Source organism: Protomyctophum parallelum (assembly GCF_964188405.1).
Source record: "Protomyctophum parallelum genome assembly, chromosome: 8".
Classification (NCBI taxonomy): domain Eukaryota; kingdom Metazoa; phylum Chordata; class Actinopteri; order Myctophiformes; family Myctophidae; genus Protomyctophum; species Protomyctophum parallelum.
In genome coordinates, this window is record NC_139703.1 from 18,769,143 (window position 1) to 18,789,421 (window position 20,279).

Consider the following 20,279-nt stretch of genomic DNA (forward strand, 5'->3'; position numbering starts at 1 on the left):
CTGCTGCAACGCGTTGTGGGCTCGTAGATCTGCTATTTTCAGCATGCAACCAAGGTGTAAATTGTAAAATGACTTATACTGGATATCTTGTCCACTATAGTCCCTTCCTAACATTTAGTCTAGTTTTTATTTGTTGACGAAATTGTCAACATATTTGTGACCAAGCCCAGCAAAACGTGCCTCAACTCGATTTTTACAGATTATTAAAGTACAGAATGTAAGCTTTCATATGATGTATCATTCAATGAAATTGGACAATAATTGAAGGAGATATGACCATCTAAAACTTGTTGAAACAGATACCCCAAAGTATAGAATTAGCCATGCAAAGAATCCTGAAATGTTAGCACCACTTGAATGGGTGTGACAATAGATACTTGTCCACACCCCTAATGTCTTGCATAATCACTCCCCCACCCACTAACCACTCCCCCACTAGGTTAGCTGTCAGTGACAGTTGAGTGGACACTGGGAAAGTACATGAGTACTTGAGTTAAATTAAAGAAATATAGGACTGAAGTTGTTTAGTGTATGTTTTGTAATAATACAATCTAAAAAGTAACTAGTAGGCTAACAGAGTTTTCAATGGATATAGGCTATGTAGTTTTAGACCAATGCTTTTACATGTGTGCACTGAAACAAAGGGCAGAAGAATGAGATCTTACACCTTAGGCTTTCATAAACAAAACCTTTTATTTGTCCAAACTTTGAAAATACAACATGCACAATAAAGTGGCCATAATAATGGTAATAAAAGGTACAATAAAGTATGCACAATAAAGTGGCACTATTTTCAATAACATAATAATAGGCCTATATAAAGTGGCTGGTATTTTGTTGAATAAAAAAGAAAAATGTGTGAACATTACTCTGTGTAAACTTTTCACAAGCAGCCAGGTGGTCGAGTTGCTTTTGATGTTTTTCTGCTGTCTGTGCGTCGTCGAGGTTGACACGGCGCAGCTGGAAGTTGTTTTTGTGGCATTGCCAACACAAATCTGTCCTGGGTTTGATGCTTGTTATCTGAGGGAGGACCGCTTTCCACAGCCTTCTGAAGCAGCTCAAACCAACAACACGTTGCCCTGCAAAGAAAAGAGTAAAGACACAAACATTTTTAATGATTTTTCAAAAATAGCAGATCTACAAGATTGTAGGGTGGCACTTGGTACTTGGTACTGTGCTATGCTATACTCACTTCACACGGGTGTGATTAAAAAAAAAAAAAAAAAAAAAAAAGGTTTTATTTCGACCATTTCATTCTGGCGAGTTGAGGCACTTTCTGCTGGGCTTGGTCACATTTAGTCTCAGTTTTAGTCATCGCAGCTTAGTTTTCATTTAGTTTCCATGTAGTTTTTTTTCGTCTTTTGTTTTAGTCGACAGAAACAACACTGTTAGCCGACACGACGGCCTTTCGACAAGCTCCTCCCTCTCCCGGGAGGTTGATTGACATCCCTGTCCTCCAATCAACTGCATTGTCCTCCTTGCTTAACCCCGCCTCCTCCCCCGACTCTGTTCATGCTAATGGGGGTGTGTTCCAATACAAGCATCAGCCATATTCAAAATATACCTGACTGAAAATAGCAGATCTACAAGCTCTAAGCTTATACAACTCACAAAGAAAGTTGAGAGCTTGTAGATTTGCTGTTTTCGCTGCACGCCCATGCAGAACGGTGAAATCACGCCTCTCAACTATATATGCGCCATAAATATGGGTTTTTCGCCGATAATGTAACGTTTTAAATTCCAACACCCAGAATGTTTGCTTTCTCCTGAAGGCTCATTCATAGTCTGGATTTCCGGTGGTGAGGTGACCACCGAACTACAACATGACGTCACTGAGGTGACCACCGAACTACAACATGACGTAACTGAGCCGCGGTGAAGAGCAAACCACCGCCACCGCTCCAGCCCCTTCTCTCTGTTTTTACTCACCACCAACGTTATTTCAGCTCCGGTGGTCAGGTCACCACCGGAGCGGTGGTCACCTCACCACCGGAGCGGTGGTCACCTCACCACGGGAGCGGTGGTCACCTCACCACCGGAGCGGTGGTCAGCTCACCACCGGAGCGGTGGTCACCTCACCACTGGAGCGGTGGTCACCTCACCACGAAAAACCAGACTATGAATAGGCCTTAAACTTGAACGCAGCATTTTGTGCTGAACAAATGTGTTTATATAAATCCATGTCGTTACACACCGCATCTCCAGTAGATAAAGAGTGCTGGGTTTGCGCCCCGAAAATAGCTGATCTACAAGCTCTCAACGTGTCGCAGTGCAACATGTGTTGAGCTTGTAGATCTGCTATTTTTAAAGGACCACTTCAAAGGACCACTTCACCACTTTTCAACCTATCTTCATATAATGAGTCCTCACTAATAATCATGAAAAAAAATTCGCAATTTTTTTCTACTCTGTCTGTGTCTCATATTAGGGCTGTGGGCAGTTCAGAAACCGTCTCCAAGTGACATCATCGATGGGGAATACAAGCTAATAAAAACCTGCAGGCTTTCTGCAATGTGAAAATGGAAGCCATCGTTCTCACGATAATGAAAATCTAATCTTTTTGTAACAAACAATCTTGTTTAAAAAATAATCTGCCTAATGATGATGTCACTGGAAGACTGGTTTCTGAACTGCCCACAGCCCTCCTATGAGACACAGACTGGGTAGGAACAAATCGTGCCATTTTATCATGATTATTAGTGAGGACCTATTATATGAAGATAGGTTGAAAAGTGGTGAAGTGGTCCTTTAAGTGCTCTATTTAACGGTATTTCAGCCCCTGCCTCTCTAACACTCTCTGCACGCCCCTGGCCACGCCCCTGGCCACGCCCCTGGCCACGCCCCTGACCACACCCCTGGCCACACCCCTGGTCACGCCCCTGGTCACTGCAACCAGTGACTCTTTTCTACTGACCTACTGGGATCTTTTCCCCACTGCTCTGTTCTATGACCTTTAACCTCTTAACTTGAGCCCCCAGCTGCCTCCTCTACCCATAGAGTATTAAAAGGATAGAGACTGAACTGGCGTGAAGCTCCGCCCCCTCCGCTATTCATGTCAGTGGAAGTTGCTCAGTGGCGTTTTGAAGCACCCGAAGGACCGTCTATTTCCGCCTTTTTGGGCGCATTTCCGCATTTGACCTCCAAATTTTGGAGGTCCAATGCGGAAGTGCAACCGAGCGCTCAATGTTAAAGCCCAGCTGCTGCACGGGGTTTCCACGTCATGAATCCATGGGTCCGCCTGCAGTCCTTCCTCTTACCACTAGGGCCCAGCGCTTCAACGTTGGAGTGCCTCACTAGCCCCTTGCCTCTAACCCAGCCCTTTGTTAGCCTGGTTGCCATTTAATGGCGGAAACGCAAAACAAAGCGGCGACCTCTCCAATTCTACCCAAACTCAATCGATGAAACTATACTTTCCCACGATGCTTTACTCGCTTTCTATTTTAGTTTAGTCATAGTCTTTGGACTGAAACTTCATTTAGTTTTAGTCACATTTTAGTCACCTGGAAATGTCTTGGTGTTAGTCTAGTTTTAGTTGACTAAATGTCATAAGATTTTAGTCGACTAAATCTACAGTTGATTTAGTCGACTAAAATGTATTTTGGTGGGCCTTGATGCCGTCGTAATGAGTGTTTTTGCACTTGCTGAAAATAGCAAATCTACAAGCTCTACAAGCGAGCTTGTAGATTGGCTATTTTCAGCATGCAACCAAGAGTAAAATGACTTATAGTGGATCACTTGTCCACTATAGTCCCTTCCTAACATTTTAGTCTAGTTTTTATTTGTCGACGAAATTGTCAGTATATTTAGTCTTAGTTTTAGTCATCATAGCTTAGTTTTCATTTAGTTTCCATTTGTTTTTGTCAGTGAAAATAGGTAGTCGACGAACATTTTTCGTCTTAGTTTTAGTCGACAAAAACAACACTGTTTTCAGCCCGTTTGCAAAAACCCCCCACCTGTATTATTATTATTATTCCTCCTTTCCTCCTCCCTTTAACTCCTTTACGGTTGAAATGAAACTCGGGACGATTTTCAACCTAAGTTATGTTTAACGTTAGTGTGGCAAAAAGATAAATACAAAGAAACGTTAGTGTGGCAAAAAGATAAATACAAAGAAACGCAACATAATCAGTCAGTCGTCGGGTGGAAACTGTTCTATGCCTTTTTTTTTATGTTTTACTATTATCTTTTTTTTAAATAGTTCAAATAGACGATCTACAAGCTCACGTATAGTATTTGCAAATGTGTTATCGGAATAGTCAAATAAAGCCAAAGAAGTTTAGGGACAATGGGTAAGGCACAGGGCGGAAATTTAAAGACGTTTAGGGACAATGGTTAAGGCACAGGGCGAAAATACATAGGGCCCACAAGTTCTTATGACTGTTTATAAGACCCCCATGTCAACACTTCACACTTTATTCACTTTATTCAATTGATTGTATTGACCCAAAAACATTGGGAAGATAGCACTGAGTACAGGGTTAAGAGATACGAAGCATTCTGCCGGACAGCGGCTATATAGCTAGGCCTACAGGACACTCTGTATATATATAAGCCCCACCCATGATACACAACAACATGTCTGACTTTTCACAGAAGACATTATTTGTTTTGCCACAGTAACGCCGTATCACGGATTGGAGGTGTTATAGGCTCATACATAGTCTGGATTTACGGTGGTGAGGTGACCACCGAACTACAACATGACGTCACTGAGGTGACCACCGAACTACAACATGACGTCACTGAGCCGCGGTGAAGAGCAAACCACCGCCACCGCTCCAGCCCTTCTCTCTGTTTTTACTCTCACCACCGCTCACCGTTATTTCAGCTCCGGTGGTCACCTCACCACCGGAGCGGTGGTCACCTCACCACCGGAGCGGTGGTCACCTCACCACCGGAGCGGTGGTCAGCTCACCACCGAAAATCCAGACTATGAATAGGCCTTTAGGCTGAACATCTGAACACGTTTCTCTTCAACCATGTGCCAGTTAACCCCTTCTCTCTCTCTTCCTTAGTGTGATTAACCCTTTCCTGTCCTTTCCTCCTCCTCCTCCTCCTCCTCCTCCTCCTCTTCCTCCTCTTCCTCCTCCCCAAAACCCCTGCACCCACCCCCCCCCTTCCCCACCGTGCTTCTCCTCCTCCTCCTCCTCCTCCTCCTCTTCCTCCTCCTCGCTCTTCTGCCTGCAGGTCTGACGACAGCGACTCTTCGCTCTCCGAGGTGCTCAGGTATAGAGAGGACATGCTCCTTCCTGTCTCCTAGTCTGGTGTCTTCTCTCTGTCTGTCTCTCTCTTCCCACCCCACCCCCCCATCCTTTCACTACCCGGAAGTTTGGCATAATGCACTGGAGTCAATGAGAGCTCAGTGACCAGCTCATGAACACTGGAGTCAATGAGAGCTCAGTGACCAGCTCATGAACACTGGAGTCAATGAGAGCTCAGTGACCAGCTCATGAACACTGGAGTCAATGAGAGCTCAGTGACCAGCTCATGAACACTGGAGTCAATGAGAGCTCAGTGACGAGCTCATGAACACTGGAGTCAATGAGAGCTCAGTGACCAGCTCATGAACACTGGAGTCAATGAGAGCTCAGTGACCAGCTCACGAACACTGGAGTCAATGAGAGCTCAGTGACCAGCTCATGAACACTGGAGTCAATGAGAGCTCAGTGACCAGCTCATGAACACTGGAGTCAATGAGAGCTCAGTGACCAGCTCACGAACACTGGAGTCAATGAGAGCTCATAGTGACCAGCTCATGAACACTGGAGTCAATGAGAGCTCAGTGACCAGCTCATGAACACTGGAGTCAATGAGAGCTCAGTGACCAGCTCATGAACACTGGAGTCAATGAGAGCTCAGTGACCAGCTCATGAACAAACATTATTTATGAACAATTGAGACCTTTTGTAAAGTAATCACTTCTGGAAAATAACAGAAGACATTATTGTCTGCTGTGTTGTTATTCAATGTGTACACTGTGTAATCTTTATAGAGGTATGGTATCTCTATAAAAATAGAGATACCATAAAGTACAAAGTACATTTCTGAACGCACCAAGTTTCGCCAAGACTTCCCACCGTTTCCTGTCTGGCAGCCAAATCTCGCGATACTTCGGAGCCAGAAACGATACCTGCTGCTGTTTAGATCCTCAGATAAAATTATATTCTGTGCAGTCTGTGCACATCGAAAAGTAAGTGATTAGAAAACAACCTGTGATATGTCTTCTGTTATTTTGCCAGAAGTGATTACTTTACAAAAGGTCTCAGTCGTTCATGAATAATGTTTGTTATGGGCTGGTCCAGCCGGCTCCATTCACTGCCATGTATTCATTGCACTTCCGGTGTGAGTTTGGCTCCCATGAAAGTGTCCATGAAAGTGTCATGGCGCAGCCCAGTCACGTGACCACTTCCCTTCCTTCTCAGAGCTTCCTTGCCCCCCCCCCCTCCCATCCTGTTCCTGTCTGAATGACCCTCCTTCCTGTCTGAACGACCCTCTCCTTCCTGTCCGAACGGCCCTGCTTCCTGTCTGAACGACCCTCCTTCCTGTCTGCTCCGCTTGCCTTGTTTCTCTGTCTGGTGATCTCCCCCCACCACCGGGGGGGGGGGGGAGGGGGGGGTCATCCTATCCCACCACCATGGGGGGGGGGGGGGGGGGGGGGGTCGTTGTGATGCATGCACTGCAACAAAATGTGTGAGTGTGAATTTGACCACTTTGAATGAATGTGGGGGTCCCTGTTTTGGGGGGGCATGTCATTTGAAAACATGACGTGCTAATTTGATATATTTCCTATATGATTACAGTTATCGTTCTTAAATGTTTTAGAAATGTCACCCCCCCCCCCCCCCCCCCCCCCAAAAAAAATGCAGATTTCTTTCCACCACGTACAGTACAACAGCATGAGACGGTTCTGAAAGTGTAAAGAGAAAGACTGACCTGCGAGGTCATTAAAACACAATCAGTGCCGGAAGTGCTTCAAAATAAGGGCTCTGGGTGGCCGAGGGTTGTCTCAGCGCTTTTACTCTGAAAGCCATGACCCGGAAACAATCTACAAAAAAAAAAGTTGACTTTACATTGCTAGCTTACACTGCGATCATTTTAATTCATACGATATATGATCCAAAAAAGCGTTCATATTTTGCGGGAGAGACGGATGAGGAGCAGAAATGAAGCGCCAGTATATCGATCCGTTCATCACCATGGAGAGCCAAAAACGGGCCAAAAAAAAAATAGGAAAAATTCTGAATATTCTTATCTCGCCCCGTATCATTGAGGATGCGCTATATAAGACGTCCCTAGACGTTTAAGGCTCAGCTCAGTTTTAATCCTTAAAACGCCCTGAGGAACGCTCTCAGAATTAAATTAATACTCCCATGACGTCCACGGTGTGTTCTATAATCTCGCTGGCTTCATCACTTTCTTGATTTTCCCTGCTTTGCACCTGTGTGCGTGCGTGCGTGCGTGCGTGCGCGCGTGCGTTGTGATGTTCCTTGCATGCACGATGCTAACGAGGCTCGCCCCCTGTGTTCCTAACGAGGTTCGCCACCACCTGTGTTCCTCAGGTTGTGGAGACACAGAGGGGCATTGTGGGAAAATAATGAAAAGTAGCGCGTGCACATTTCATCCAACTCTGCTAATCATGTGTAGGAGGACGAACACAACACCGTTATATTGTTTAGTGGCAAGAGATGGTAGTTAACAGAGGGAGAGACACATCTGGAAGAATGAATAATGCACTCTATTTCTAACGGGCAAATACATTACAATACATACATTCTGACCTGAGATCAGATTCTAAAAATGTCTTCTACATCCTGACAGTTTTCTGAAAGAGCTATGTTTCTATGTCAGTTTTTTCTTTGATTTTTCAAAAATAGCAGACCTACAAGCTTGTAGATCTGCTATTTTTCAATAGCTAAAGCATAACGTAATGCTAACACCAAAAGGGGTTCCCGGCCTAGAATGGGTTAAACCAATAACCTTAATGTAATCTTGCTCATGTACTGTATAGGTTAAACACAGTGCTTGTACACAGAGAAAGTACTCGGCTACTTTCCTATACCACTGTCTTTTGCAGGACTATATAATGCATTATGGGTTTGTCTTCATGCCCTGCATACTAAAGTGGTTGAACAGATACTTCAAACACAGATGTGTCTCTTCCACTGTTGAAGTGCTGCAGAATTCAACTGGCTTTACAGTTCACCTCCGTTCAGTTCACTGCAGAATTCACCGGCTTTACACAGTTCACCTCCGTTCAGTTCACTGCAGAATTCAACTGGCTTTACAGTTCACCTCCGTTCAGTTCACTGCAGAGTTCACTGGCTTTACACAGTTCACCTCCGTTCAGTGCACTGCAGAATTCACTGGCTTTACACAGTTCACCTCCGTTCAGTGCACTGCAGAATTCACTGGCTTTACACAGTTCACCTCCGTTCAGTTCACTGCAGAATTCACTGGCTTTACACAGTTCACCTCCGTTCAGTTCACGTGCGTGTGTGCGTCACGTGCGTGCGTGCGTGCACGCGCCTCCTGCTGTGTCAAAACAAGTGAATGAAACACCTTAATTGGGCAAAACATTAAACCAACCAAAATATGGATGAAAAAGACAGAGGCTGATGTGGTTGGCCCTAGAAAAACAACAGCGTACATGCATGTGTGTGTGGGAGTAATTGCTTGTGTGAATAACGACAGTCAAAGGTTCCGGTTTGAACCGGTGGATCGGAGGTACTATCCGTGTGTCCATGTTGTCGTTTTCTGTTCATATTAGGATGTTTTTCGCTGCGTGTGTGTGTGTGTGTGTGTGTGTGTGTGTGTGTGTGTGTGTGTGTGTGTGTGTGTGTGTGTGTTTGTCGTGCGCTGCATGCGTTGTGTGTTTGGTTAATGTGCCTCAGGGCTCGAGATTTATTCTAGTTCTATTTATTCTATAGTTCTAGATTTATATCTAGTTTTATTCAACCCATATTTCCACCCTGTGTCAATGTGTAATCTAATGTAATCCTGGGCACTACACTCCCTCCGCCAACCTGGGGAGAGCAACGGACTGACCTCGTGCTTAATTCCTTCTATGCATGAGGAGTCCAGGCTGCTTCTTTTCACCTGACAGGGGGGAGTTTCCCTGGTTGGACGTAGCACGTGGAAGGAACACGTTATTCCGACCAGTTCCTTTCCCCTCCATCGGGTGCCCCGGCTGACCAGAGGGAGGCAGTATAGAAACCAGAATTACTGCATGTTTTTTTTGTGAGGGTACCTACCCTAGGGGACACAGGGAGAACATGTGAGGGTACCTATACCTACCCTAGGGGACACTGGGAGAACATGTGAGGGTACCTACCCTAGGGGACACGGGGAGAACATGTGAGGGTACCTATACCTACCCTAGGGGACACGGGGAGAACATGTGAGGGTACCTACCCTAGGGGACACGGGGAGAACATGTGAGTGTACCTACCCTAGGGGACACAGGGAGAACATGTGAGGGTACCTACCCTAGGGGACACGGGGAGAACATGTGAGGGTACCTACCCTAGGGGACACGGGGGGGAGAACATGTGAGGGTACCTACCCTAGGGGACACGAGGAGAACATGTGAGGGTACGAGAACATGTGAGGGTACCTACCCTATAGGGGACACGGGGGGGAGAACATGCTAACTCCACACAGAAAGGCCTGTTTAATAATGTTTGTTATAATCTGTCCACAGGGGTGTGATCAGCCCTATTGGGGGGGTGAAGGGGGGTCGCACCGCGCCCCTCCAGTGTGTGTCCGTGGCCGAGGGCCACAGCAAGCCGGTGCTGTGTGTCGACGCCACCGACGAGCTGCTCTTCACCGGGTCTAAAGGTACGCGCACGCACGCACACACACGCACAGCACACACACACACGCAGCAGCAGTGTTGATTTTGACAGTAAACATTTTGGTAACACTTTACAATAACGACCTGTTATAAAGCATTTATAAACATTTATAATCGTTTGTAGATGAGTAATAATCATGAACAATCATTGTTGACATCCGTAAATGTTTACCTAAACATGTATAACTATGTTTAAACATCATTTATATGTTATTAGTAAGGTATTAGTAAGTAGTAAACTATTCACATAGTTATAAATGTTTAGGTAAACATTTACGGATGTCAACAAACAGTCTGTTCATGATTATTACTCATCTACAAACTGCTTATAAATGTTTATAAATGCTTTATAACAGGTCGTTATTGTAAAGTGTTACCAACATTTTATTTTAGTCTTAGTCATAGCCTCTTGAATAGTTTTCATTTAGTCTTTAGTCACATTTTAGTCACCTGGAATGTTTTAGTGTTACTTACTAGTTTTAGTCGACTACATCTACAGTCGATTTAGTCGACTACAATGTATTTTGTGCCGTCGTAATGACAGATTTTACACTTGTGTAAAATGACTTATATCTGGATCTCTTGCCCACTATAGTCCCTTCCTAACATTTTAGTCTTAAGTTTTTAATTTGTTGTCAATATTGTCAGTATTTAGTCTCAGTTTTAGTCATCATAGCTTACTTTTTAATTGAGTTTCCGTTTAGTTTTCGTCAGTGGAAAAAAGGTAGTCGACAAACTTTTTCTTTTTCTAGTCAACGGACACAACCCTGACACTACGCAGCTAGATGAAAAACATTGATATTCCTGTCACCAAGTTCATCTGTTTCATTATTTCATCGCTGCTAAAAGGTCGTCCGCTGTGTGTTGATCAACGCGTGTATATCAAGTTGGTTTTTCCACTCTTTTCATATCAAGGCCCAATTATTTCTTTGGCATTTGATCCACGGAACCACCATTTGTTGAGATTTATAGTCTCTCAAAGACCCAAAACTAAAGAATATTTACATATCGGGTGGATGAGATTTTGTCCACAGTTACATGCTGTTGGTACCATATAGGAGAAGATAACAGCGAAACTACAAACGATTGATCAAAATCTAAATGATGTATTCTTCTACATTCTCTATAATTGTGTAGACATCTTGTAAATGAAGTCATACAGAAGTTAAACAATAATGTAACTCTTTGAGAGCCTAACATGAAACCCAAATGGACCCGTTCACAGGTCCTCAAAGAGTTAAAGATCTCTAGGGGTCCATTTGGTTACCAACATTTAGCTGCATGGGGACCACCTTGGAACCAGTGTTGTTTTTGGCAGCAAATTTCTATTTTAGTTTAGTCATAGTCTTTGGACTGAATCTTCATTTAGTTTTAGTCACATTTTAGTCACCTGGAATGTCTTAGTGTTAGTCTCGTTTTAGTCGACTAAATGTCATAAGATTTTAGTCGACTAAATCTACAGTTGATTTAGTCGACTAAAATGTATTTTGGCGGGTCTTGATGCCGTCGTAATGAGTGTTTTTACACTTGCTGAAAATAGCTGATCTACAAGCTCACAACACGTCGCGTTGCGACGCGTTGTGAGCTTGTAGATCAGCTATTTTCAGCATGCAACCAAGTGTAAAATGACTTATACTGGATCTCTTGTCCACTAGTCTCTTCCTAACATTTTAGTCTAGTTTTTATTTGTCTACGAAATTGTCAATATATTTAGTCTTAGTTTTAGCCATCGTAGCTTAGTTTTCATTTAGTTTCCATTTGTTTTTGTCAGTGAAAAAAGGTAGTCGACGAACATTTTTCGTCTTAGTTTTAGTCGACGAAAACAACACTGCTTGGAACCCCGTCAAGGACCACAGGTGGTCCCCGGACCAACTGGTTGAAAACCCCTGAGTTAGATGGAAAAAGTGTAATGAAAAAACATGGATATTCCTTGTTATGATGTTATCACTAGGAGCTCCTTCTAGCGTGAAAACGGGTCGCAATGAGGCTCTTTGAGTACCAACTTCATCTGTTGTTATTTCTCCGCTATACTAAAAGGTCTAAAAGCTACTAAAGGTACTAAAAGGTCGTCTGCTGTGTGGTGATCAACGCGTGTATAGCGTTGGGGCTGTTTCTGAGCTTTGATCTATGTATATTATAAATACAAAATAAAGTTTTTTTGCCCTTATACTTTTAATAGGTTCACCAGAGGTTTTACTGCCGATAGAAAAATACAGAAAGGAAAGTCTTGTCCTCAAAAAACTGCAACCGCCCGAGCCCAAATGTCTGTGAGGATGTTGTACCGTTACTGTGTTTTTTAAATAAAATACAAAATCAACACATCCTACATGAATGGTCAGGGGGCCACATGTGATACCTCCACGGACCACCAGTGGTCCACGGAAAACACCTGTTGAAGACCCCTGATTTAGTCGACTAAAACTAGACTGAAAACTAAAACTTTTCCGACGACTAAAACACTGTTTAGTTTAGTTTAGTTTATTTAGGATCCCCATTAGCTGTTACACCTGGCAACAGCTATTCTTCCTGGGGTCCTCACAGAATAATATACAATACAATAATTGAAATAAAAACAACATTACAGATATCACAAAATAAACACATTAACCCATTCCGAACGGGAACCCATTTTGGTATTATCATCATGTCATGCTTTAGCTATTGAAAAATAGCAGATCTACAAGCTCTTATAGGAACTTATAGGTCTGCTATTTTTGAAAAATCGAAGAGCGACTGACATTTTTAGAATCTGATCTCAGGTCAGAATGGGTTCATCAGACCAGTGTGTGTGTGTGTGTGTGTGTCCAGTGGAAACCTCGTATGAATCTGATCTCAGGTCAGAATGGGTTAAAAGCATAACAACCATGGTTGTCTTAAGTGCCTCTCTCGAAGAGAGTCATATGGGTCCGAGACACTTGGTGGCGCTGGAGCACAGAACAAAACATAAACTCACGAGCTAATTTATTGGTTCGTGGAGCTGTCACTCAGGGCGGCGCCCCCGGTCCCAACCCGCAGGTATAAAACCGGTGGGCGTGAACGCCGAGTCATTCCTACATTTTTCTGCGCTTGGATGCACACAGCACAGCAAGTACACCAAAGTCTCACAACCGGCTGTTGAAGTTATTTTCCCGAAAGACGGACGAGTCTAGAACTGACTTGCACCGCGGGGATTCGCAGCTGCAAGACGGTGTTCTTTCTACGAGCTACTTCTGAAGATAAGGTTAACAAGACTAATAACACAAGTGAGCCTGCCCGGCGGCTTGTTGTTCTGTCTTCCCTCTACTTTCCCACACCTCTCGTTACCCTCTAGCTAGCGTTGTTAGCTCGTAGCTAGCTTTGTTAGCTTGTCATTGGCTTAGCTTCAGCGTTGCTGCCGCTTTTTTCTCCACCGCTAGCCTCTCGTTAGTCACTGACTAACCTCCTCCTAGCCGTAGCCCGCAGCTTCGCTTCTACAACCATCGGTAACAGTGGACCGACGTCACCGATCTACTGCAGGCGAGACGGGCCGCATTCTCAACCCTTCCCCACTCTCTCTCAACCCTTCCCCGCTTTGGGGACAAGAAACAGGCCTCCCTGCATTACACAGTAGGCCAGCAACAACACGTGGGGAAGCCTTCAGCCGTCGACTGAAAGCTGACCACTGTGTGTGTTCCGCTTCACGTTACCCTCCTTAGTAGGGGAGTTAAGTCAGAAATATATTTTTTATTTAGTGGAGGAGCTAAATAATAAAAATAATATTCTTATATATTAAAATAAATAAAAATATATAAAATAAGGGGTTTGAGAATAAGCCATCTCCACCATGGCTGCAAGAGATGACCACGATGATGGACCCCTTCCGAGGCTCTGTTTCAACAGGGTTTGTAACAACCTCTTGATTCCAGGTGATGGCCACTCCATGTGTATGTACTGTCTGGGTTTAACACATGCAAGGAATGCTTTTGAGGTCGTGGGCCTCTGCCCAGGTCTGTGGAGCCAAACCCAAGACATCAGCCAGGCCTCGCCGGCTTGCTCTGGGTGCTGCTCTCCATCCAGCGGGATCTCGTCAGCCCACCGCCTCGTCCTCTCTCTTCAGACCCCTCAACCTTGACACGTCTCAGAGACACAGTGACGAGTCCTTCCTGGGCTCCTCCCCTGCCGGGAAGGCGGCTCGGACCGCCGACAACAAGCTCCACATGCTCCTCACCGCACTGGTGAACAGGCCTGTGGAGCCAGACCCAAGACATCAGCCAGGCCTCGCCGGCTTGCTCTGGGTGCTGCTCTCCATCCAGCGGGATCTCGTCAGCCCACCGCCTCGTCCTCTCTCTTCAGACCCCTCAACCTTGACGTGTCTCAGAGACACCGTGACGAGTCCTTCCTGGGCTCCTCCCCTGCCGGGAAGGCGGCTCGGACCGCCGACAACAAGCTCCACATGCTCTTCACCGCACTGGTGAACAGGCCTGTGGAGCCAGACCCAAGACATCAGCCAGGCCTCGCCGGCTTGCTCTGGGTGCTGCTCTCCCTCCAGCGGGATCTCGTCAGCCCACCAACGAGGCTCCCCTGAGCCGGGTGGTTGCGACAACGGGATGTCGGATGCAGTCCTAGGCCTCCACCGACACTACTACTACTTCACGCAGCGGCCGAAGGCACGAGTCTCACTCGACGTGGTTCCCCAACGACCCTCGACTACCGACTGCTTCCCTCAACATTACAGGTATGTACATTGTGAAGCTAGGTTTGTTTAGCTGTTTAGCTAACCTTTTCGAGGTCGGGAGTAGCAACCTCGTTGGATGGCCGATGCCACCCTAGCATGCTTAGCATTCCAGATAGGCTGCTTTCAAGGTGCCACACCAACTCGTCTATGACATAGCCATAGCATCGGAGCTACTTCGGCTATTGTTTCACGCTGCTCTCATACGGTCACTGAATGCCTCACGTTGCTGTCCAACAGCCAACATGACGGCTGCCAGGATTACGACCGGCACAGCGTCTCCGGAGGGGCCAATCGGACCCTGCAACTCCGTCTCCAGGAGGAGCGTGCTCAGACGCTCTCCCATGCCTTGGGCCCCGTCCAGGGTGTAGCAGCCCCGGGCTGCACACCGGGACCGCTCCCCAAAAAAAGGCAAAAGCTCTTGACACAGATCTCCACCATGGGTGGGTCTGTGGCCAGGCTGCACAGTATGTACACGACAAAGAAAATCACTGTCGGGGGACCACTGCTTCCCCTGTCCCAGGTTTTTCAGAGCACATTACACGGCTAGCTGGAAGGAGCCCATGACTCTCCCGGCTACTCCGCGACGCTCTCGTGTCCCTCCCCCCGTAGTAACGTCTGGGAGGCATCTCAATGCTTCAGCGTTACTCCAGGGCTCCCAGAGCTCCCTTCTTCAGGAGATGGGCGACGCCCCTACTCCTGAACAGTTGGCTAGAGTTCGTCACCTACATGAGAAAATTGTGACCTTCACGTACTGACTCACCGACCTGACTGGCCTTATGGCCACCTCAGAGCATGCTAGGTGGCTGGAAGCCTCACCTGGTCTGGATCCCGTTGCCCAGAGAGAGCTTTCCGAGGATGCTATCATCCCCGGAGGCCTCTTCAGAGGCGCACTCGAGAGGATGACCCTCAACGTGGAGGTGCAGCGTCCAGGCTGCGAGGCCCTGACCAGCAGCTGAAGTGACACACACCCTACCCTCCCCCCATGCGCCGGGCCCAGCACCGGACGTAGCAGTCTCGGACTGCACGTCCGGTCCGCCCGCAATGCGCTTCTGGACCATGGCACAGGTGGGCGTCCTGGACGTCCCTGTAGCCAGGTCCCTCGATATTGTTTGCACAAGTACAGCACTCTGGTTTTTTCTGTAGTACAGGCTATGCCACAATACAAAAAGACAACAAAACAATATCCACGGAGGGGGGGACATGAACCCACTGCCACGCAGTGGGGCAGGGCATAAGGTCAGTGGCGTACCAAAACGCCACTGGGGGAGACGGGTCATGCCCAATTTTTCTCCGACATGCCAGGGAACGCTGCCCCCAGGCGGGGCGTGCCTCCCATGGCCGGAGAGAACCCACTAGCCAAGAACCTGGCACGGTGGGAGCGGTGTGGAGCATCCACGTGGATCCTCAACACCATAGCGAAGGGCTACAGACTCCGGCGTTTTCAGAGGTCATCTTCACCAACGCCAGGGGTCAGGAGGGTCTGGTTCTCCAACAGGAGATCGCCTCCTTGCTGGAGAAGGGTGCCGTCAGAGAGGTACCCTTGGCCCAGCGTCGCAGCGGGTTCTACTCCCGCTACTTTCTGGTCAAGAAAAAGGGGGGGGGGGGGCTACGTCCCATCCTGGACCTGCGGATACTCAACAGGCACCTCAAATCTTTTCAGTTCAAGATGCTGACGGCCATGTCTCTGGTGCGCTCCATACGCCCAGGCGACTGGTTCACATCCATAGATCTAAAAGACGCCTGCTGACGGCCAAGTCTCTAGTACGTACCATACGCCCAGGCGACTGGTTCACGTCCATAGACTTAAAAGACGCATACTTCCACATCCCCATCTACCCACCTCACAGGAAGTTCCTGCGGTTCGGGTTTCAGGAGAAAGTGTACGAGTACACGGTCCTCCCCTTCGGGATGTCCCTGAGCCCCAGGGTGTTTGTGCGCTGCACAGAAACCCTGCGTCAACAGGGGATTCGGGTGGCGAGCTATATCGACGACTGGCTCCTGATGGCCAGCTCGAGAGAAGAGGTAACGAGGGCCACAACCAGAGTGTTGACCCACGTGTCCTCCCTAGGGTTCGTTGTGAACTACACCAAGAGCATGCTGGTGCCCACGCAGTCAACAGACTTCATAGGCATCAGGCTGGATTCAGTTGCGTATACGGCGAGGCTGTCGGTAGACAGGCTCAACGACCTACTGAAGTGTGTGTCACTGTTCACACCGGGACGCACTCTCCAGTTACGCACATGCCTACACATGGCAGGCATTATGGCTTCGGCCATCTCATTGGTACGTCTGGGGAGACTGCACATGAGACCCTTCCAGCGATAGCTCGGGTCCCTGCACATTCCCACCAGGTGTGTGAGCCGCCGTGTGACAGTATCTCCGGCTTGCACACTGGCGCTGAGGTGGTGGTCAGACGGACACAGACTGATGGAAGGGGTGCCCTTGGGTCTTCCCCTATCCAGGAAGGTCGTCACCACGGACGCCAGCCTCTCGGGATGGGGTGCCACACACGAGGGCAGGTCAGCCAGGGGTCTGTGGGACACATACCTGAGAAGGACCGCCCACATCAATTACTTGGAATTGATGGCGGTCTTCCTCGCTCTGAGGGAGTTCGAACCATTTCTTCAGGGACACCACGTCCTGGTCCGTACGGACAACACAACGACGATGTCCTACATCAACAGACAGGGAGGTCTCACCTCCAGACGTCTGTGCACACTGGCACACAGGCTGCTGGTGTGGTGCGAAAGTCGTCTCCTCTCCCTCACAGCATGTCATGTACCGGGCCTGCTGAACTCAGCGGCGGACCTCCTCTCGAGGGGTCCACTCCACTACGGCAACTGGTCTCTCCACCCTCAGGTGGCGAACCAGATATGGCACAACTTCGGGTTTCCGGAGGCGGATCTGTTCGCCACAAGAGAAGACGCGAAACGTCCCCTCTTCTTCTCGCTGAGGGGCGAACCACCGCTGGGCCTGGATGCACTGGCGCACCAGTGGCCACAGGGTCTGCTCTATGCGTTTCCGCCACTGGAGCTAATCCCGCATGTGTTGGCCAGAGTGAGATTGGAGGACGTCCAACTACTGCTGGTGGCTCCGGCCTGGGGATCATGGAGGCAGGACGTTGTCCCCCTCCTCTACCGCGAACCGTGGCAACTCCCCCTGAGGCGGGACTTGCTCACGCAGGCCGGCGGAGAGATATTCCACCCGCGCCCCCAGGACCTGGACCTATGGGTCTGGCCCATGAGGGGGCCCCTCTTGGAATAGCCGGCTTGCCACAGAACGTCATCGAGACCATTCTGAGTGCTAGGGCCGCGTCTACCAGACGGCGTTACAATACAGCATGGCAGCTGTTTGTGCGCTGGTGTTTGAATAGGCCAGAGAGGATCCTCCCGTTCCAAGCTCCGGTGGCTCTCATCTTGTCCTATCTACAGGAGTTCCTGGACAGAGGTCTAGGTTTGTCCTCAGTGAAGGTCAACCTGGCGGCTATTTCCGCCTACCACTTGGGCATAAACAACGGTCAGGTGAGCGAGTTCCCATTGGTCCGACAGTTCATGAAGGGTGTCATGCATCTCAGGCCAGTTACTAGGTCCCTGGTCCCAGCCTGGGATCTGACGGTTGTACTGGATGCGCTCACAAAGGAACCCTTTGAGCCGTTGGACACGGTGGACCTGAAGTTCCCCTCTCTAAAGACCGTTTTGCTGGTCGCATTGACGACAGCTAAGAGGTCGAGCGACATTCATGCGCTCTCGGTTAACGTGAGCTGCATGAGATTCAGTGGCGATGACACTAGGGTTACGGTCAGGCCGAACCTGTCGTTCCTGCCGAAGAATTTTCCTTCTGGCTGTGAGCCAGTGGAATTGGTGGCTTTCCATCTACCGCCCTTTGCCTCGGAGGAGGATGGGCGGTTACATCGCCTGTGTCCAGTCAGGGCACTGAAACTGTACAAGGCCAGGACAGCCCCCTTCAGGAAGGGGGATCAGCTTTTCGTTGCTTGGGCCCCTCAGGCACAGCGGAAGGGGAAACCCGTCACGAAAGTACGGCTCTCACAATGGATTGTGGAGGCCATACAACTGGCTTACGCTACCGGTGGAGTGGATCTCCCCGAGGGACTGCGTGCTCACTCCACAAGGGGCATGTCAGCATCCTGGGCCTTAGCGAAGGGCGTTCCTATACAGGATGTGTGTGCGGCGGCGAGTTGGTCGACTCCGTCGACTTTCGCCACATACTACAATCTTGATGTGGCTCCCGTGAACCTGGCCCATGCAGTCCTGGGAGCTGCCGCACATTAGTCAGGTAAGACATGAACTCTGCAGACTGCGAGGAGCACATAAGGCAGCATAGCTGTCGGCTCCTCTTGGGGATCCTTTGACCACCAGGCAGAGCCTGGTGGGGGTTCCTGGGATCCCGCCCTCTTGGAGGGGTTGCGTCTGTGGGGTTGGGGAAACTTCCTGGATGGCAGCGGACAGTGGTACTGTTGGCTTCCCAGGATTTTTTTTTGTCCCCTCACCTCTCTATCAGTGTTTTTTAGATTTTTACCTGTTAGAGGGACTCTGGGCCACCGGGTATATGACCCGGCTAGCCTTCTCAGTCTCCCTTGCGGGAGGGACGTACATTCACCTGATGGTGACGTCTCTCTGGGAAAAGGGGGACCGTGGAGCGGTCCTGTCAGCCGGGGTGATCATACGGGAGTTTTATGATGACCCATATGACTCTCTTCGAGAGAGGCACTTAAGACAACTTCGGGTTACTTCAGTAACCTCAGTTGTATAAGTGACTCGAAGAAGAGAGTCATCGAACTGCCCGTCTGCTTTGGCAGGCGGCAGAAAAATGGTTGATAGGAATGACTCGGCGTTCACGCCCACCGGTTTTATACCTGCGGGTTGGGACCGGGGGCGCCGCCAGTGACAGCTCCACGAACCAATAAATTAGCTCGTGAGTTTATGTTTTGTTCTGTGCTCCAGCGCCACCAAGTGTCTCGGACCCATATGACTCTCTTTTTCGAGTCACTTATACAACTGAGGTTACTGAAGTAACCCGAAGTTAAAACAAATTAAACATGCAGACATTAAAAACTTTATAACAAATTAAAACTAAACAAAATAAGAGAATGCAAAAACATATACATATAAGTATAAGCTAATTTCTCCCATATGGAGGTATATTGTATAACTACAGTATCTCTGACAGAACATGCTTTTTATAGATCGAAGATAGTATTACCCAAAGTGTTAATGTAACACAGCTCTGTTTACACCTTTATTTAATTCCTATTTATATTCCATATTTATTTGTAAATACATTGTTTTATTGTCTCCACCAGGCCGAAGGCATGGGGGGAGAGTATGTTTTGCACTCCGTCCGTCCGTGTGTCCGTCCGTCCGTCCGTGTGTGTCCGTGAGCAGCTAATCTCGGCCACCGTTAACCCGGTCGATGCCAAATTTTGCACACACACTCCCTGGATGCCAACGATGAACCTCTGCCCCAAACTTTCCAGAACGGCCTGTTATAGCGCCACCAGGAGGCCGCTTTGTGCAAAACAAGTTTTTGCACAGTACACCTACAGATTTTGTCCAAACATCACGCAAATTGGTACACAGTCTCTCTAGAGCCATTCAACGAAACCGGTCTTTCAGATTTCTCAGACTCCATCCTGATTGGTTAAGATTGGCTTCCAAAGTTCACAGGAGTGCTCAGTTTCCTACATTCCTATCCTGGTGGAGACCTGTGCCCAGA

At 48.0% G+C, this 20,279-nt stretch overlaps 1 protein-coding gene across 1 annotated transcript in view; it reads left to right on the top strand.

The window, feature by feature from the left end:
* The window catches only part of LOC310862944 (kinesin-like protein KIF21B), a gene marked incomplete at its 3' end in the record, with an annotated part of 131,202 nt that overhangs the window by 107,534 nt on the left and 3,389 nt on the right, over positions 1-20,279 (top strand). The window contains 12 exon segments of the mRNA XM_083771067.1: positions 9,701-9,837; positions 12,831-12,868; positions 13,903-14,046; positions 14,139-14,290; positions 14,784-14,986; positions 15,156-15,259; positions 15,386-15,463; positions 15,865-16,259; positions 16,394-16,696; positions 16,898-17,777; positions 17,978-18,580; positions 18,813-18,839. Of these exon segments, the coding sequence (XP_083627193.1) occupies positions 9,701-9,837; positions 12,831-12,868; positions 13,903-14,046; positions 14,139-14,290; positions 14,784-14,986; positions 15,156-15,259; positions 15,386-15,463; positions 15,865-16,259; positions 16,394-16,696; positions 16,898-17,777; positions 17,978-18,580; positions 18,813-18,839 (3,064 nt within the window).